The sequence below is a fragment of the Aphanomyces astaci genome, assembly GCF_000520075.1.
Source record: "Aphanomyces astaci strain APO3 unplaced genomic scaffold supercont1.4, whole genome shotgun sequence".
NCBI classification, from domain to species: Eukaryota; Oomycota; class Saprolegniomycetes; order Saprolegniales; family Verrucalvaceae; genus Aphanomyces; species Aphanomyces astaci.
In genome coordinates this window covers 420,698-438,900 of record NW_009798267.1, presented here as the reverse complement: position 1 = coordinate 438,900, position 18,203 = coordinate 420,698, and the positions used below count along the sequence as shown (strand labels likewise).

Genomic DNA, 18,203 nt, shown 5'->3' with positions numbered 1-18,203 from the left:
AAAACGTCAACGTCGTGGATTTAACGCATGTTGTTTAAACACGTTGATGGCAGCGACAAAAACATGACGTGGCCACCTAACTGAATTTTACTGAATTTTACTTGTACTGGTACATGTAAGTAATAATAATACAACCATACTACTGTATTCCTAGTATTACTACGTAGTAATAGTACTTTCGTGTTCGATGGACGTTGTGAGCATCGTGGCTATTACGTAGTACAGTATTACTTACACCAACGTACATATGAATCTCCTCAAATATAGCGACATTTGATAATCCCTGGAAAAGATATAGAAACTAATAGAACAATCTTGTAGCCAATCAGCGACAAACATGTTCCGCAGAACCAATCAAATGTCGCGGTTCACACTGACACAAAACTGCATTTTTTTGTGACTAACTGGATATCTACAACCACAACTATAAATAGTGTACTTCGAAGTATAAATAACACATGAGCATCTCCAATCCTAGTGTAATAATACTATTAATATGAAGTATATTATTACATAATCAACATCGTGGCTAGGTCCAAAGGTTCATCAAATAGCTGACAGGGGGTCGACTCCTCGGGTCATCCTGCAGACACATGACAATCGCAGGTTGCAGCGATCCTCGATTGAACGTCAGCGCCTGTCTCAGCGGCAGCAGCTGTGACACTGTCATATCGTGGCGGCCAGGAATGCATCGGGCAGTGCGATTTAGAAAGTGGTAGACACTCTCGCCCGTGTCGAGTTCGGCGAGTAAAATGCCAAACGAGTAAACGTCGGCTGCGACACTGTGCGGGCCGCCGCTGAGCACTTCGGGCGCAATGTACAGCGTCTGATGGGCCATTCCTAGCTTGGACACGTCGCACGGTACCAGGTCCAGGCGGTTTAAAAGTGCGCTAAATCCAGCGTCCACCACCACCTATATACACAAATCGTATCACGAGACGATTCCATCAAAGGCACTAGCAAGATCGCACGAAAACCATAATAAAATACATATATATTGTGAATTCGAGTGAATAATTTCGTGTTGTGGCGTAGTTCTCGTTGGAATTTAAATCGATTTGATTGGCTACTTCAGATGAGCTCAAAATTATTAGCCAATCAAAACACATTTCTCAATGAAATTCGACCAATCAGATCGATTGTGGATCGGTTTGGTCGGCGCGATTCGATTGCACCCCCTCCCCAAATTTGTATATCAAATCGACAATATATTGTGAATTCGCTATAAACGTCCATATTTGTTTGCGTGGTTTTGTCCAATGAATTTTTTTGCCTTAATCCTCTCGAGTTCGAAAAACTTGTCGTTTCTGTAAGAGCCAATCAAATCCACTCAAATTTGGAGTAGCCAATAGCGTCGATGTTTCGTGTGGATTCGATTCGACGGGGTGTGGACATTTGTACCGAATAATCCACAATATATATATATATAAGTTGTCGAATTTGGATTGTATTGTAGTTGGAAAAACGTCCTAAATAATTGCACAAATGAGATATCTCTCAACCAATGATCGATCAGAATGGGTAGTTTGGCCCCGTCAAAACATACATCTTGAAATGTGTATACCATACATTGAATAAGCTATAAATCTGGCACACAGTCATGCTCGAAATTTTATGCTTACGGCGACACATACTAAAAAAGAATCACCTCCAGTGGTCAAATGATATATCAAAATTCTCATTCACTTTTGGCGATCACTAAACCGTCGTATATTGGCTGCAAATATACAACGCGAATCACATAATCATACAATTCCATTGAAATAAATATATCATTAATCAATGGAATACTTGTACGATATTTTATAATTTGTTCAAAGATATTTATATATAGTTTTTGCAAACATACGACACATACGGTAGTTCATTCACGCCCTACGAAAACCATGCAACCGTTCAAACTAATAAACTCTAGTTAGATGACGCATATATATTTCGTACTCTATGACACCACCTCAACTCTTAACCTTGGGGACTTCGCATTATATTTCAAAGTATGTGCACGCGGGAAAACCCCCGAAACCCCCCAGAAGCCCCGAATATATATATATAAAGCCTTGGAAGTAGGTTGTTGTACATACCGACGACGAGCTCAAGTTGCCGTGCACTTGGGCTGTGCTGTGAAGGTACCGCAGACCCGCTGCAATGTGCGACGCCACCTGTCCCTGCACTTCAGCCGTGGGGATGTGGGGGATGCATTGCTTGAGGTCCACAACCAGCTCGTCGTCGGCGCACACGAGCGCGAGGCTGTGGGGCTGCCACGTCACGCCCACCAGCGCCGTGATACGCGGGTGTTGGAACCGGACCAGTCGCTCCACTTGTCGCGCAAATACGCGCAGCGATAGCTCCGACCCTAGATACACATCCATAGTGTCGTTATAGGACAAAAAATATATTCGTGTTGTAAAAAAATAAAAATCCTATATACTTGTAGGTAATAAAAAACAAATCCATGAAAAGAATCTTATTATATTTTTGAAATTTTGATTCCATCCACTATGCATTTGTTGATATGTACAATGAAACCCACATCATACATGCGAATCCAACTCGATCGATTGTTTTGATAGGTTCGATATATTTAGTTTTTCTTTGTATGCAATATAAAATATATATTATACATTGTGTTTTTATTCTTAGTAGGAATTTTTGGTGTGACTCGACCCAATCCCCCAAATCCCAGAGCACACGATCGATGCAAGTGGCGAATCAAATAGCCTCAACGATCGAATTAGTGTGTGACTTGAAATAGTGTGACACAGGAAACTTACATCCTGTCAGGACAACCAAATCGATTGATATCTTTTGAAAATTCAAATTTTGACTCATCCATAACACGTTTGTAATTTATTGCTGTATTTATTCCAAACTCGAGCCACGTGGCGAATAAATATATCATTGACACAACCAAATGGGCAGCATTTAGCCAATCCGATTGCAGGAAACCATTAGTGTGTGACTTCAATTAGTGTGATAGGTATCACCGCTGGACACAAAATTTTACATCCAAAATTCCATACAAAACCAAATCGATCGACATTTGGCAAATCAGCATAAAAATCCAGCGTTTGCTTGGGTGATCAAACAAAGCGTCCAAATCCCAAACAATGCCCAATGTACTGAAAAATAGCGTACATATCGTAGTATAAATGTCCCCGTCGAATCCCGAATCGACGCCAACGATTGGCTAATCCAATTTGAGTGGATATATTTGATTGGCTCGAAAGGACAAGTATATTCAACCAATCACAAGTCCAGAGGATATATTTGACAAAACCACCTTGTGAAAGTTTATATACTTCCAAGTGTACAATACATACCCGACACCCGCTTCACAAGCACCAGCTGCGCACGGTACGAGCCTTTCCATACTTCCATCACGTCAGTGGCCGAGGTCGAGTCGGTCCAGATGCCATCTTGCTTGGAGTGGTACAGCCGGACTTTATACTCAACTTCCGTCCACTCCAACATGTGGGGACGGAGAAGGCATTGCTGGCGTAGTAGCCATCCATCCAACTCGGTCGAGACAGTGTCGTTGGTCACATCTGATTCGATCGCCGGGTACGCACTTGAACTGATGATGGTAGTTGCGCTTGTGGTAGTGGTGGTGGCTGGTTTGGCAGGGGTGACGAGGTCGCGAAAGGTTGTCCAGTGGAACAGCGATGGCGGCGCGACGGTGACCGATGACGTGGCAGCGTCCGAGTCGAAAAGCCCGCGATGACGATGACGATGGCGACGCACGACCTTCATGACCACCAAGTACACGACCGCCACGGCCATGCCAGACAGAACGGTCCACGCCAGCACGATCGCTGCGATCTGAGTCGCCGAGTCCGGGTCTATATAATGGATATTATATCATGGATATTAATATTATCCCATTTGCCCAAATTTAGATGGGCAGTTCATTCGAGAAATCGACTCGAAGTACAATGGTATATACCATACAATGTATACTTTATACGAAAATGGAATATATAAATACTTCAACTGGGACAAATGGACCCAAGCCTTGGACTACCATTATTGGTTGGAATTTAGGATTGAAGCAATTTCATTGGCTAGTTAGTCGCTATTCGATTATTGGCCTACCCACGCCCACTTCGAATCGAATGTATAATATGTAAGTAGCCAAGTTGAAAGTATAGGGAAGATATAGTAGCAAAACAAGGTAACCGAAGAGCCAATGAAGCTTGCTTCAATCCAAAATGCCAACCAATCAAATCGCAGTTGACCAATGTTTGGCGAGGTTGTTGGCCTCATTTCGTCCACGTCGAGCATGGGGTTTTTGTTTACTCCGTATTCCGGAGTATTAGTTATTAGTAGTTTACATTGGATGGAATGATAGTCATGAAATTAGGCTTCGAGTTCACGATTTCAAATATTAGTATATAAAATTGTCAACAATATTTTGGGTGAATAGGACAATCATATATATCTATGAGCCACACATACAACTCGATAACACAAACAACCTGGTAGAGAATCACAGACTACGAAAGATAATTCCCTGGTCTCGAATGAAAATCACGAAGACGAACCGGTCCAAGGAATATATTATTTCATGTCGAAAGATAAACAATAATTTTTTGCTATGTACTATACAGTATATCGATTCCTCTATTTTTATTCAAATGAAAATTCTCTGAAATGATTTTTATTCTATAGATAGATTTTTAAAATACAACCATCTGGACGTATTAAAAACAATAAAAGCCGTGAAAAATCCAAACAAGAACGGAGAATAGTCAGCCCATCCACATATATTTAGATATAGACCAATATTGCCAAGTCGATTCGAAATTGGAAGAGTGGGGTGCACTGCTCTCAATCGAATATGACAGGAATAACCACATCGACAAGACAATCCATCGCGACGACCAATCAAAACCCAGAACACTATTCAAGTGGTCAATCCACTACTCTTCAACCAAATCAACATCGAATTAGTATGTGTACCTGAAATTAGTGTGACACTCAACAATCTTTACATACAAAAGTCAGTACAACGAATGGATCGACAGATTTGGCAAAGAATCAGCACAAAAGTCCAAATACTACTTATGGGGTAAAAGGACAATACATCTGAGAACGCACCGTCGACGCACACAGACCAGTTTTCTCCGTTGGAGCTGTTGTACACGATGGAAATAACTGGCGACTCGGGGCAGTTGGGCAGCGACTCGCCCGACCAATCGCCGTAGTCCCGCCCAGGGGTTTTTGGAAACGTGTGGATATGCAGGTCCATGCCTGGCTTAGTTAGAAACTGGTACTCGGCCAGGGATAACGAGATCAGGGTGAAGTTATTGTGGCGGACAAACAGGCGAGTTAGTTTCGGTAGCTTGAAGATGAACTTGGGGATGCTGCGGAGGCCCAAGGCACTGAGCCCACTACGTTTGCCCATATATAAATATATAAATATTATATCCTAAGGGATGTGGACACCATGAACAACAACACCATGCATATGTATATATCGTAACGGATATGGAATACAACACAACAAACGTGAATATGCCGTAAGGGATATGGACAACAGAAAATTCATGGATATATATATATATATATATATATTCAAAGGGATATGGACAAAATGAAAACCCCATAATACTGTAGTATGTCATTAGTGACATGGAAAACAAACAAAAATCTATGCATATATATCCTAAGGGATGTGGAAAACTAAACACCCATGCATATATATATATATATATATATCGTAAGCGATATGGACAAGATTTGATCACGTACATGCCCCCCAATTGCTGCAGGAATGGAAATCGAAGTGCGATTTCGCCGCCTTGATCTACTTCCAACTTGGTGCGGAGTTGGTCAGTGTTGTTGGACATATCTCTACGAGGAAGTTTACGGATAGTTAAGTGATACATATTATATGATACAGTATCAATATATGATAAATATATATACGTAGGTGTTTAAATAAGGAGTGATATATATATATATATATATATTTACAAGTAGGTGAGGCTGGGCCAGTCTGTGTCGGTTAAGTTTGGAAAGTTCACGAGGCTGCAATTGAACAGCAGCCTAATAATATATACCAATATATTAATAGTGAAAATGCATAGAAAAAGTATATATATATAGAAAAAGTATATTAGATTTCGGTCGTACAAGGTGGCCACGGTAGGCGGGACAATCCATTTCTCCACGTTTGTATGGGCCATATTCACAAACCGAATGATTCTGCATCATACAGTAGTATGTCAATGAGAGAAGTGAGAGATGACGGCTCACATGGTGTTGAGGTTGGGGACGCCTGATACATTGAGAAACTCCAAGTTCCCTCGACGGGTGGGGATGCCGAAGAAGTGCCTACGCACACATGATGAGGCAATGCACATGGATGTGACGAAGACCTACGTGGCATTGATAGTGTCGTTGGTCATGGTGATGCCCAGCACGGGTTCTGGGATCGCGGCGAGATTGAAGGACACGCCGATGGGATTCTGGTCGATTGGGCCTGGTGTGACGCATACTGGGGATGTGTCTGTGGCGGAATTGACGACGCACGCGGCTGGACACGAGGTCGACACACACGGATGGTACAGGTGCGGGTATGGCTCCATCGCACGGATCCAAGGAAGTACGAGGAAAGAGAGGATGGCCGCACGTGCGTGGCAGCGCGGCAGCGGTATCATGCAAGTGAAGATGCGCTTCCTGGAGGGATGGAGAATCTGTCTGCGCACTGGTTGTCGCTGCGATGTTCCCGCTAGTATCCAATGTGGTACAAATACAATGCAGCAACATGATTGGCCCAAAACAGTGGTGCTATTTGGGCCAAACCTTTCAACCTGCTGAAATGCTTGCTAATAGTCATAGCACAGGTTGGTTGTTGTTGGCATCTCCATAAGATGTTAATAGTGTTGTTACATCGTGCGGCACCCTCTTCTTTGCGATTCCACGGCCTCCAGCATCACCAGCCATCTCTCTTTGGGGCAAACTGGTGGGATAAATATTGAAGCCAGCTAAACCCGACCAGAACAGATATACTAGATAAGGTAATCTAGTTCCACTTAGAACAAGTGAAATCGTCGATCAACACAAAACTTTTCAAGAGCGTGGCCCTCTTCCCTGGGACTTCGTCCTAACTTACCCCAAAGTGACCACGTGTGGTGCTTTGTACCAGGGCTTGTTAGCAGCAAGCGGTTAGCCACAGCTGACCACTTGCAACACACAAACCCCTCGTGGGAAGGAGTATGATACCACCGTTGGAGATGCTCTTAGGTCATCTCCAACGGTGTTTTTTTCTATTGTCAATTCGAAGTTACGGATATAGAATAGAAACTCTTGCATTATCCGGAGGGTTTGTTGCTATTTCACGCGAAAATACTAGTAGAAATTCTGAAGGACGTAATTTCTAAATAATCCGGATAATGCCAAAATAGCAACCGTAAAAACGAAGTTTGACTTTAACCTATCCTTTAGCAATAAGTTAGAATTTACCGTTGGAGATGCCCTTACAGTTAATACTTCCTTCCTCTGTTCCAGGTTACTGCCGACATGTCAAAATTCGCATGTTCCAAGTTACTGGCGATATTTGCATTTCATTGGCTGTAATTCTTCAATTTCTCTCAATATCGAACATTTATGACATTTCATTGGCTTACAATTGCTTTAAGGGCTGATTGTAAACCAATCTTGTGCGAAAATTCATGCAATTCCCTTTCAAACAAAGTATCATTCGCCCAAATTGAGTGAGGGCTCGATGTTTGTGTCAATTCAAAGTAAATGTCGGCAGTAACCTGGAACAGAGGAAGTATTGGAGATTCGGTATGAATTTCTGGACCCCGTTCAATCGAATCTCGCCGAGCGAATCGAGCACCAATCTCTCCCATTGGTCATTCCAAAATTACTTGTCGCTGATTGGCTACAATCCATTTTCGAGTTTCTACTGGAAAGGGCGAAGTGGATATTGGCCAATCAGATGTCTCGGCTCAATTTGTCAAAATTGGGAAATTTGAAGAAAATCGACAATACCTACCGGTAAAATATTTTATCGAGTAATTACATCTGTGGATTCGAGACTTTTTAGGATTTAACTCGACACTTGAAGTATACAGGGAATAAATACTAAGCAGCCTGTGCAACACAGTTCATAGTGTATTCCAACGATCATCGCTGCAAGTTTTCATGACAGGGTTGCCATTATTATCCGACTCTGGTGGCGCGCACGAGGACCATGTCGTCGGGGTAGTCGACTTGGGTACATACAAAGTCTACTGGTTGCCACGTGAAGCCTGCAGCTTGGAGCATCGAGAAGAACAACGCTTCCTGGGCTGGGATGCGCGGCTCGTAGCAGAGAAAGATGTGAGTCGCTGGCGTCGCCAGTGCATCGAGAGTATGGACCAAGGCGGCGAAGACGCTGGCATTGTACAGCACGTCCGACGCCACGATCAGGTCCACCTGGCTTCCGTCGGTCGCATCCTCGCCCCATTGCAGGGCCTTGACGAGCGGGCGGGGGCCTGCGGGTCCAAAGTTTGCGTCCACGTTTTTGTCGAGAAGGGGAAGGCAGTATGGCTGGTCGGTGAGAGTCACCTACACCACCACCACCACCATTCATTCATTCGCGGTTGAGGAGTGCACAACACGATGGACGTACCTCCATGCAGCCCAGCGCTGATAACACCATGCCAACAAGACCGATGCCAGCACCCAATTCCACCGCACGACAACACGATAAGTCTGTTGATTTTGAGTACACTTGCTGCATGTAGTCGGCGAGTACCAATGCAGCGTCCCAGACCAAGTGTCCGTGCGACGCAGCGAGTGGCTTCTCCGACGCACATGCGGAGCGATCTTGGATGGCCGTGATGTACGGGATGTTGTGCTTGGGGTCGACGATGGAGTAGCGGAAGGACGGCAGCGACAGCCGCCCCCAAATGTCTGCGTCGTCCTCTGCCATGGTTTTGGCGCGACGCCGATAGTGTCCTTATCCGGAAAGACATCCGGAATTCACAGAGCAGCCATATTAAAGTACAGAGGTTCAACGTAAACTTGCATAAGTCAATATATACTAGACTCCCATTGGCTAGAGTGGAATTGTTTGGACGAATCATATTGCAGTATTTCAACTGCCGAACAAAACTTGGGATGGCGGACGACAACGTCGACGCAACACAACCCGCCAAGCGACAGAAGGTCGCGGCGACGCCGCTGGGCTTTCATCTGACGTCGCTTCGAGGGGGAACATTGCAGCAGAATCGTAAGTTGAGACTACGCCTATAGCTTGTGCATGGATCCCTTGCCTTTCTGGAGCTGACACATGACCAGGGCATGCGCGGTCCTTGTCGAGTTTGTTGGATGGCGAGTTCACGCATGCGATCTTGACCAACTATAAAGTCGATGTGCCGTGGCTCTTCGGCCAGTGCCCTCGTCTCGCCCAAGTTCCCGTCATTCTCGTGCATGGTGGCCACCAAGAAAGGTTCGTTCGCATGCTGGTCCTTTGGCACTCATTTGAATATGAACGCTCTGTGACGTAGCATGCAAGCAGCATGTCGGCAATACAAGCAAGTGACGGTCGTGGCACCCCCGCTCCCGATCCCATATGGCACCCACCACACCAAGATGTTGGTGCGGTGCACACCGCCTTCTCCATGTCGTCCTCACTCGACTTGATAGATTGCGTTTCATTCTACCTTTGTGCGCGTGGCCATCTTTACCGCCAATTTTGTTCGAAACGATTGGGAGTGCAAAACCCAGGGCTTGTGGACCCAGGACTTTTCGTTCAAGACGTCTCCTACACCTAGCTGTGCATTCGAGTCGGATTTGCTCGACTATATGACGGCGCTCAAGGCACCTGCCGTGACGTCACTCTGTCGCAGTTCCTTTCCACGCTACGACTTTACAGCGGCAAATGTGACACTGGTAGCGTCGGTGCCCGGAGTCCACCAAGGCATTGACGGTATATATATATATATATATATTGTTATCAATATGTATCCTTGAAATCGCAATATATATGTTATGCGATGAATTTTCGTCGTAGCGATGCACAAATATGGCCATTTGCGAATGAAAAAGTAAGAACGACTACTGCTGTAAGATTTCTATACATTTGTCTTGTGAAAAGGCGAAATTTACTGTAGGTTGTTGCAGCAACACGTGGCACCTCACAACCATCCATTGGTGTGCCAGGTACGTATATCTATATATATATATATATAATAGTTTTGGATAGAATCAATTGTCGAGGCTTTGGATCGCTAAACCTTGTTTTTTACTGGGATTTTAATTGAGTTAAATCACAATGTATTTTAATATTTTTAAAACCGATGCGTTCTTAATATATATATATGCTTAAAATATATATTTGTCCCGCCAATTAGTAGTATGAATGAACCACGTGGACATTTTAGTATTCCAGCCTCGGTTCATTGGATGAGAAATGGATCGGCGAGTTTTACAAGAGCTTTGTGCCTGGTTCGGCAGCAACTTCCTCTGCAACGTCCATGAGCCAGCGAGTTGGCAAAAAAAAGCCCACGCCTACTAGCTACTTTCCGTCGCCAGCGCAATTGCATTGCATTTGGCCATCGGTGGCTGCCGTGGTGCGGATATATATATATGTATATATATCATCAATATTACATATATATATTTACCGACGAAATGATAGCAAAACTCCAACGAAGGGTGGGAGGCTGGGCGGTCGCTACCGTGCGCGTTGAAAAATCTCAAGCCATTTTTGCACAAGTACCTTCGGTTATGGGACCCTCCTGCTGAATTATATCGCAAGCATGCGATGCCGCATATCAAAGTATGAACCAAACGAATATTTATTTCATATATATATCTGACGTTTATATCTACTATATGTACTGTACACTGGTGGAGAAAATATTCTGAAAAAGAAGTACAATCTATAATCTCGTGGATTTCGGCCTCTGTTTGTATCAAACCGAGTCATGGCAGTATATACTAACTATTGTATGCCTAACCACGGTATGTTGTGTGGTGGGTAGAGCTACGCCACGATCGACCCCACAACTCGAAGCTTGGACTTTGTCTTGTTAACTAGTGCAAACTTTAGCAAAGCCGCGTGGGGGGCCGTGGAAAAGGGCGGCACCCAGCTCAAAATCCGATCCTACGAACTTGGAGTGCTCTTCCTTCCAAGCCAAACGACGAAAGCGTTGCGGCTGCTCCCAGATGACCGTGATATGATGGACGTGGTGCGCTTTCCCCTGCCATTTCAGTGGCCGCCGACACCGTACGACCCGCGCACGGACGAGCCATGGACATGGGACCTGGCGCGCGCGGACGTGGACGTGTATGGGCTCACATATAGCGTCGACTAGAAACAAACTGATTCAAGTGTGTTGGTTGTGGGGTAGTCTAGTTGAGATAAGAATGTATCAGTACGAACGCAAGAGATTGGTGGTGGTCGGGTCGGCTTGCTCGACTGTACTACTGTACAGTACATTTTTCTGATAATGGTAAATACTATTAACGTTCATGGTACTAATATTATGTACACTGAGTATTTAATGACTACTACCGATAGTACCACGTAGTAGTGTTTATTGTACTGCTACATATTGATATTATTAATTCGTTGTAGTGTATAGTATTAGTAATTGTTTTGTGCGCAAATCGATCGAAATCGGTAGAATCATCGAAATGGCGCAAGTAAGATACGTACTGCATGTATTGACTATACTGTATATTGATGTTATCGTGAAATGTGTTGCGCAATATATATTTGTGACTGCAATGCATCAATCAATTTGATTAGCCAATCATATTGCAACCTTATGCTTTATAGTCCTTTGCTCGATTAATGAGCGATTTCATCAATCCCCCAAAATAGGCAAATTTGACTGAAAAGAAGTTTTTTATGAAATTTCGAAGGTCTGGCGATTGTTCGGATTTACACTGTTAACCAACCGCCTGAGGAAATTATGAGTAACGTTAGATGATAACTGTAGTTATTGTGCTGAAAGAATATACTGCCGTACAGTTTTTAAATAGAGATATTTCTGGATGCTTAGAACTTAAGAGGGATTAATTATTCCTCGGGAACTAACATTCTACCAAGGGTCACATGGGCAATTGTCGTTATATCGAACAATACTCTAGCCGACTAAGGCACGTTCATTTGTGATCATGACGGATCCAACGCGGCCGCTCTTGGCGTCGGTGCTGTCGCCTCTGTCGCTTGGCGTGGCCAAACCTTGGAAAGTCGGCTTATGTGGATGTGGGTCGACGTCCGCATCGGCCAAGCTCGGTAACACTCATGCATCACACTACCAAACTACTTGTTGAATCCTAACTCTGTGTAGCGTGGATGATGGCACTGCTTTGTCCATGCGTGCCGCTGGCGCAGGTCGCGAGTCGATTCAGCGGGCGCACGGCGTACGTGGTCGTGCTGTGTCTTGGCATGCTGCTACACATGTCGTTTGTCGTGTTGGTGTACATTGCGTGGTGCCACAACCCGAGCCACTGGCCGTCGTTCGTGGAACAGCTGACGTCGCTGTTTATGATGCAGCTAAATGACCTCCCGATCTACTGCTGGGGTGTCTGGGCGGTCCTTGTCGCCTACCTGCGGTCGTACGGTCGCGCCAAGATGCAGCTGGCGGGGAACTTTGGCTCGGACTTGGTCGTAGCATGTTGCTGCACCAGCTGCGCCATTGCCCAACTCGCCACCCAAGTGGACGTGTACGCCGCCAACGTCCGCCGCGACGACTGCCGCCAGTATTACTTTGGGCCTCGGGATGTCTTGCCTCCATACTTGGCGCTCGAGCCCCGGAAACCATTGAAGTATTCGTCTGCTCGGACTGTGGTGGTCTAGCTGATAGCCACATTGGTCACAGAATCTTTGAGTTGTTGGACAACGGGGTCGTCGGTCCCTACGAAACGTAGACGTGTGTAAGAGCTTACACAAAGGTGTAGTATATACCAGTAACGTTAGTACGTGTCATACGTTAGTACGTGTCATATAGAGTTATTTATGCATTGATCCTTGCGCCATGAATAATGCAGCTACTGTACTCGTTGGGTCCATCTGGGATGACGACATCACCGTTCGCATTTACGTGATGTCGTGCGTTCCAAATATTCGGACCATCCTCGATTGCCTCGTTGAAATCGAGCGCATTTGCCCGTTGGACTTGTTTGAAGTGTTGGAGGAGGCGTTCGCCAACCCGAGGGGTGGTCCAGAATGGGATGGCCTTGAGCTAGCTAGGTACACGTTTCACAAGTTGCATTGTTGTATATCACGTAAACGTGAGTTAGTTTGATCTTTGCGCATCATGTCGTGGTTAGTGTTGCCAAGGTATGGGACCATTAAGACGACTAAAGACAGTTAACGCGTGAATCATGTTATAATACTTCGACACACACTTGCGACTGTATTGTTAGTCGATGACTCAAAACGACAACACACTCGCGTTTAGTTGCCACACCAGGTAAGCGCAGCCATACTATTGCATTGGGCAACGGTCCATCCATTATAGCACGCTTGCGTGGGGGCGTAGTAGCAGTTTGTACAGGTGCCGCACGACAGCGAAGGCGGGGGGGTTGTGACGGGGGACTTGGTCGTGACGGGGATGTCCGTGGGGCCGGGGGGGGTGGGGACTGGCGATTTGGTCGTGGTGGGGGTGGCCGATGTGGGCGGCGGCGGCGGAGGGGGGGGTACGTTGCCTCCCAAGCTGTCGAGAGCCTGGCGAGCAGCGTTGGAGAATGCATACCCATCGAATCGGTCCCAGTTGATGGACCACGTCATGACTCCGCGGTAGGACGGGTACGGTTGCTTGGGGGAGATGGTATCGCAGCCGACGCCCTTGGTGAGACACGTGAGCGACCGCGAGACGACGTCGGCCGTGACGAAGCCCTGCCCAGCCGACTTGGGGCCAGACGGGACCCCGAACGACACTTGGTCGGGGCGCAAGCCCTTGAACTCCCACCCCTTGCCGTAGTTGGTTTTGAACCCTTCAATCAGCATCAAGCTGCCCCCCACTAGGCAGTCGACTGTGCCCTCCTTCAATTGACGGCCGTCTGGGTACATGAATCCCGCGTTGTTGTAGTACTGGACATGGATTTGCGTCAGTTCGTTGCGCAGGCCGTCAATGATGGGCAAGTACGAGCCCCAGATGCTGCCGTACGCGCCAGCTCCCCCCTGGACGTACGGGTGCTCGGGCGCCATGCTCAAGTAAAACGAAGGCCCGATGTTCTGCGCGATCTGCTTGACCCCTGTGACGAGGTTCTGGATGATCGGAAGCCCCGCCGATACGCCGCTTTCCAAGTCCACATCGATCCCGTCAAACCCGTACTTGGTCAAGAGCGCAGTCACAGATGACACAAAGTTGGCCGTCTCGGCAGCGTTCCCCAAGGACACGTACCCGTCCTGTCCCCCCAGCGACAGCGCCACCGTCTTGCCCTGCGCCTTGAGCGCGGCAATGTCAGCGATGAATTGGGCTTCCGAGCCCGCTTTGGGGTCCAACGTGAACCCGACCTTGCCCTCGCCGGCGTTTTCGGCAAACGCGATGTTGATCACGTCCCACGATGCCCCGATCTGGCTCAGCGGATACGTGTCGCCCGACGGGTTCTTAAAGTTGTGCCAGTACCCCACCAACGGGTGCGCGGCCACGCGAGGGGCGGCGGCTTGGGGATACCCCGCCGACGACCGAAAAACGGATGATGCAGACGACGAGGCCACCACAGCAGCTACAACTGACGCGGCTTTCATGGTGCAAATTGGTGAATGACCAAAATACTAGTCCGTAGTGTTGTTGCCCTGACTGATTCGTAAGACTGGCAGTTGGACGTAAACTGCCAAGTGCTGCTGCGAAAAATCGAGGCTTTTGTCCGTATACTACTTTGTTAGACGGTACAGAATTGATGTCACACTAACTGTAAACAGATTTCTCCTGATTCGTGGATTGTCTCGTGGTTATATTGACAGCGCTTGAGCAGCTTTTCTTGCTTTGACCAAAATTACAGGCGTTCGATGGCTACAGTAAGCTTACCATTCGATGGAGAGCAAGAGGGTAATTCGTACAGTAGTTGGGAATATTCAGTAGTCATTGGCCGCAGCCCTTTTGGGAGTCGCCCAACCTCTTCTGTACTACCTGCCTCTCCTGCTGCAAGTATAATCCAGCTTCCCTGGATTATTTCCGATAACGTTAGCATGAATATCCGTCCCTCCCCTGGGGAATCCGGATAACAAGGGTCGAACCACGAGGTATAAAAGAGCGAAGTAAAAACCGAAGATTACGCACCGGCCCTACAGTATACTAGTAGTATGATTTTCACTTCTAACGTGAGTATAGTACTATAATATTAATAGTACACTAGTATGTACTATTAATTTGTACTTCGAAATATTAATAGTATGTTATACTAGAAAGTGGCAGATTGTCGATTACTACGTAGTACTTACTGTTAGTTATCGACAACCTGCCACTTGCTAAACGGCAGTGTATCACGCGCATATCTAAGCTAACGTGAAGCTTAAAGTTAAGCTTAGAGGCACTGTATTTTTGCACGATCCCATTGATATTCCAATAGGGGGAGTCAATTAGATTTCGAAGGCACCAAGGGTATCGGGATTCGGGTTACTCTAAAAATTTATATTTGAGAGTACTCGTACAAGTTTTGCTTTATTAAAGTCAAAATGAATACTATTTTAATAGTATTCATTTCAATAAAGCAAAACTTGTACGAGTATCTTTTAAAAAAGATATAGGTTATTAAGTGTAAATGTGCTTCATTTCCGTCATGTTTTGTGACATACTTCCTCTGTTCCAAAATACTATTGTGGGTATTTTTGAGTGAGGTCTATACTTGGAAATTGTATTGGAAGTTGCACTAGGATCTGATATATTTCTGAGAAATTTCGTATTTTTATTCAAATTCACATTTTTACGACCAACCGGATGAGGATGTGACGCACACAGTCATGCGAGCAGCAGGCATAAAGCACAGATCAAATCGATATAATCTTCGATAAGAAGACCTATATCATGAAATACAAATACACAAGGCTTCTATTGACATATACTGCTTTTGTCGCATGAGGCATCACGACACTTGGCTCAGATTTCAGATCATTCAACGCAATGTTTACTATTAGCATATTGATGGAACTACTATAAAGGGTAAGTTTGCTCAAGCACCAGGTTGATAAGATTTGCAATAGCATTGGCTATAACAAAGGAATAGATGCATTCATAGTGGTCATTATTGACTTACTCGCGAGGTCGTAGTGCTGTTGTCCATGTTTCCCCATGGTTATGTAGGAAAAAGCGCTCCACGACCAGGTCTTCCAAGTCTTGCAACATAGATACCTCGGTATGTAGTGTGATTTAGGCGATTTGGAGGATTGCTAGCTATATCTACGCATCAATACGAGTCGTTTGAGTCTACAATCTCCACAATCGAACCAGAAATGAATGAATGGCCGAGATTTAAAGTAAAAACATCTGATAATACTTTCTTGTATGGAGTCGATCTCATCCTCGACTGCGAATAAAATTAAACAAAACATATGTCCTTGTTCCACATGGAATAGGCTACAAAACAAGCCTAATTAGGGACAAATAGCGATCATACTTCATAAAATATGTTCCGTCCTGTAGTGCCTGTAAAACCAACCAATCATCGCATTAGATGAAGTATTATTAATAGTACTAGTAGTATACTCCGACTATGTACTCGAAGTACAATACTGTACTAATATTAATAGTAGTATACTCGTATGTGTGGACAGGATGACATCATTTTGGTCACATGTACTGTACATGATGGAGTACATATGTGTGGATAGGATTACACTTGCCTACAGATGCAAGCTACATAATTTATATTTTTTTCATAAAGTTTGATCTTGCACGCTACATCTAACTGCGGCCAATGAGTACATACAGTAGGAGTAAGAGCTTCGCACCCAAAGAACTTGTCATGTAGAGATAGAGCACGCGTGGTTCTGTACAGTTTGTTGCTTGAAGTTTCCCAAAACCTGTCCAGTGTCATTCTTCGATCCATGTACGCCTTCTCTCAGACAGCATAGACAGGCCCAGCTGGGTACTGTACGTCGGAATCAAGTCACGCAACGTTTGAATTGTCCAATCAAATTCAACTCTTCAAATTTGAAAGGGCTAATCACACTTCACTATGATTCACAATTAAAAAATTATTGGCAGTACCACTGTGCGCGAGTTCCTGCGCATCAGATTATAATCTACAGTAGCTTCCCTAGAGTCAAGTTGCACTTCTCCAGTACAGTCATCCCCCGATTTTTGCAGCCTGGTATAAACGAATATCCTGTGTAATCCCATCGAATATTCAATTTAACAGGTTATTGAAAAATTAATACTGGGAACTCAAATGCGGTGCCAGCACCAAGTCATATCACAATATCACGAGCGTTGTCCATTTGCCATGCGAATCCTTGCAAAGTGGTTAACTCTACATACACGATGACATGGCTGTCGGAATAAATTCGAGCACTGGATAACAAGCTAGGACGTTGTTCGATGTTTCTACTGTAAGAATGAGAGTGTAACGTAGAAAACCAATTTAAGGTGCTCGAACCATTTAATGGTGCACTTGAATCAGCCAATCAAATATAGTAAAAATACTAGGAGATAACCTCCATAATCTAATACACCAAATGAATTTTGGCGCCTGTCTTGTTTTGGCGCCCGTCATGCCGTGACCGCGATCCCGATATACACGCGTTGAGCTTGACAGAGCTGTTCAAGATGTGCTTGCTGGGCGAAACGGGAAGCAAATGGCGGCGTTCTCCAAGATACCCTACAACACCCTGATGAAGTATGTGCGCGCGACAAAGGCCGGCACCACCATGACACCAAAGCGCCGTGGGCCACGCCCTACCATGCCGACAAGCTGTGAAGAAGACCTGGTGGCATGGATCGGTGGAATGCAACGCGACGGCCATCCGCCCGAGCGGTATGCGATCCTCGTAAAGGCCAACCAGTTGGCTCGCATGATCGATCCATCGTTGTCGTTGACGTCGGGTTGGTACCATCGTTTCCGCAACCGCCACCCCCAGCTTACCAAAAGATGTGCACAAGTGATTTCACATGCTCGGAACCACGTGGACTTGGACGGAGTACAGCAGCTGTACGAATCATTGTCGGCGACGATCTTGGAGCATGCGCTGACCCCTGACCGCATCTTCAACATGGATGAAACGGCATTCATCTCAAGAAAAAAGTCCAATG

At 45.5% G+C, this 18,203-nt stretch overlaps 6 protein-coding genes across 8 annotated transcripts; 3 read left to right on the top strand and 3 right to left on the bottom strand.

The window, feature by feature from the left end:
- Positions 1-486: 486 nt before the first annotated feature.
- Positions 487-6,745, bottom strand: H257_02306. 2 transcript variants are annotated; one of them, XM_009825872.1, is made up of 9 exons: positions 6,385-6,745; positions 6,259-6,336; positions 6,136-6,207; positions 5,977-6,048; positions 5,752-5,853; positions 5,098-5,390; positions 3,321-3,839; positions 2,082-2,353; positions 487-913 (listed from the first exon to the last, which is right to left on the bottom strand). In XM_009825872.1, the coding sequence occupies exons 1-9, from the start codon at positions 6,660-6,662 to the stop codon at positions 530-532; spliced, it is 2,070 nt and encodes a 689-aa protein (XP_009824174.1). In that variant the 5' UTR covers positions 6,663-6,745; the 3' UTR covers positions 487-529. The 2 variants fall into 2 exon arrangements, with proteins under 2 accessions (XP_009824174.1, XP_009824175.1); XM_009825873.1 differs by lacking the exons at positions 487-913; positions 2,082-2,353 and having other exon boundaries at positions 3,266-3,839.
- A 1,265-nt stretch (positions 6,746-8,010) lies between these two features.
- On the bottom strand, positions 8,011-8,952 carry H257_02305 (hypothetical protein). The gene is made up of 2 exons (XM_009825871.1): positions 8,624-8,952; positions 8,011-8,559 (listed from the first exon to the last, which is right to left on the bottom strand). The coding sequence occupies exons 1-2, from the start codon at positions 8,924-8,926 to the stop codon at positions 8,173-8,175; spliced, it is 690 nt and encodes a 229-aa protein (XP_009824173.1). The 5' UTR covers positions 8,927-8,952; the 3' UTR covers positions 8,011-8,172.
- A 140-nt stretch (positions 8,953-9,092) lies between these two features.
- Positions 9,093-11,480, top strand: H257_02304. Of its 2 annotated transcripts, XM_009825869.1 has the most exons (9): positions 9,093-9,226; positions 9,295-9,445; positions 9,504-9,594; positions 9,643-9,925; positions 10,010-10,043; positions 10,110-10,158; positions 10,380-10,568; positions 10,637-10,777; positions 10,983-11,480. In XM_009825869.1, the coding sequence occupies exons 1-9, from the start codon at positions 9,115-9,117 to the stop codon at positions 11,313-11,315; spliced, it is 1,383 nt and encodes a 460-aa protein (XP_009824171.1). In that variant the 5' UTR covers positions 9,093-9,114; the 3' UTR covers positions 11,316-11,480. The 2 variants fall into 2 exon arrangements, with proteins under 2 accessions (XP_009824171.1, XP_009824172.1); XM_009825870.1 differs by lacking the exon at positions 9,093-9,226 and having other exon boundaries at positions 9,268-9,445.
- Positions 11,481-12,304: 824 nt separating this feature from the next.
- On the top strand, positions 12,305-12,808 carry H257_02303 (hypothetical protein; the record flags this gene model as incomplete). The annotated part of the gene is made up of 1 exon (XM_009825868.1): positions 12,305-12,808. One exon carries the CDS (start codon positions 12,305-12,307, stop codon positions 12,806-12,808), a length of 504 nt encoding a protein of 167 aa, XP_009824170.1.
- Positions 12,809-12,986: 178 nt separating this feature from the next.
- H257_02302 (hypothetical protein) lies at positions 12,987-13,306 on the top strand (the record flags this gene model as incomplete). The annotated part of the gene is made up of 2 exons (XM_009825867.1): positions 12,987-13,201; positions 13,282-13,306. 2 exons carry the CDS (start codon positions 12,987-12,989, stop codon positions 13,304-13,306), a joined length of 240 nt encoding a protein of 79 aa, XP_009824169.1.
- Positions 13,307-13,408: 102 nt separating this feature from the next.
- Positions 13,409-14,779, bottom strand: H257_02301 (hypothetical protein; the record flags this gene model as incomplete). Its single annotated transcript, XM_009825866.1, has 1 exon — positions 13,409-14,779. The coding sequence occupies exon 1, from the start codon at positions 14,702-14,704 to the stop codon at positions 13,409-13,411; it is 1,296 nt and encodes a 431-aa protein (XP_009824168.1). The 5' UTR covers positions 14,705-14,779.
- Between the last annotated feature and the right edge of the window lie 3,424 nt (positions 14,780-18,203).

Bases quoted from the DNA above. Each gene is read 5' to 3' on its own strand.
- H257_02304 (XM_009825869.1), top strand. From the start codon at position 9,115: ATGGCGGACGACAACGTCGACGCAACACAACCCGCCAAGCGACAGAAG. The intron at 9,926-10,009 runs GTATATATATAT...TTTTCGTCGTAG, and splicing joins AGTCCACCAAGGCATTGACG to CGATGCACAAATATGGCCAT. The intron at 10,569-10,636 runs GTGCGGATATAT...ACGAAATGATAG, and splicing joins GGCCATCGGTGGCTGCCGTG to CAAAACTCCAACGAAGGGTG.
- H257_02305 (XM_009825871.1), bottom strand. From the start codon at position 8,926: ATGGCAGAGGACGACGCAGACATTTGGGGGCGGCTGTCGCTGCCGTCC. The intron at 8,560-8,623 runs GTACGTCCATCG...GTGGTGGTGTAG, and splicing joins CAGCGCTGGGCTGCATGGAG to GTGACTCTCACCGACCAGCC.
- H257_02306 (XM_009825872.1), bottom strand. From the start codon at position 6,662: ATGATACCGCTGCCGCGCTGCCACGCACGTGCGGCCATCCTCTCTTTC. The intron at 6,049-6,135 runs GTACGACCGAAA...ATATATTATTAG, and splicing joins CCGCCTACCGTGGCCACCTT to GCTGCTGTTCAATTGCAGCC. The intron at 3,840-5,097 runs GTGCGTTCTCAG...TCCATTATATAG, and splicing joins CTGGTCTGTGTGCGTCGACG to ACCCGGACTCGGCGACTCAG.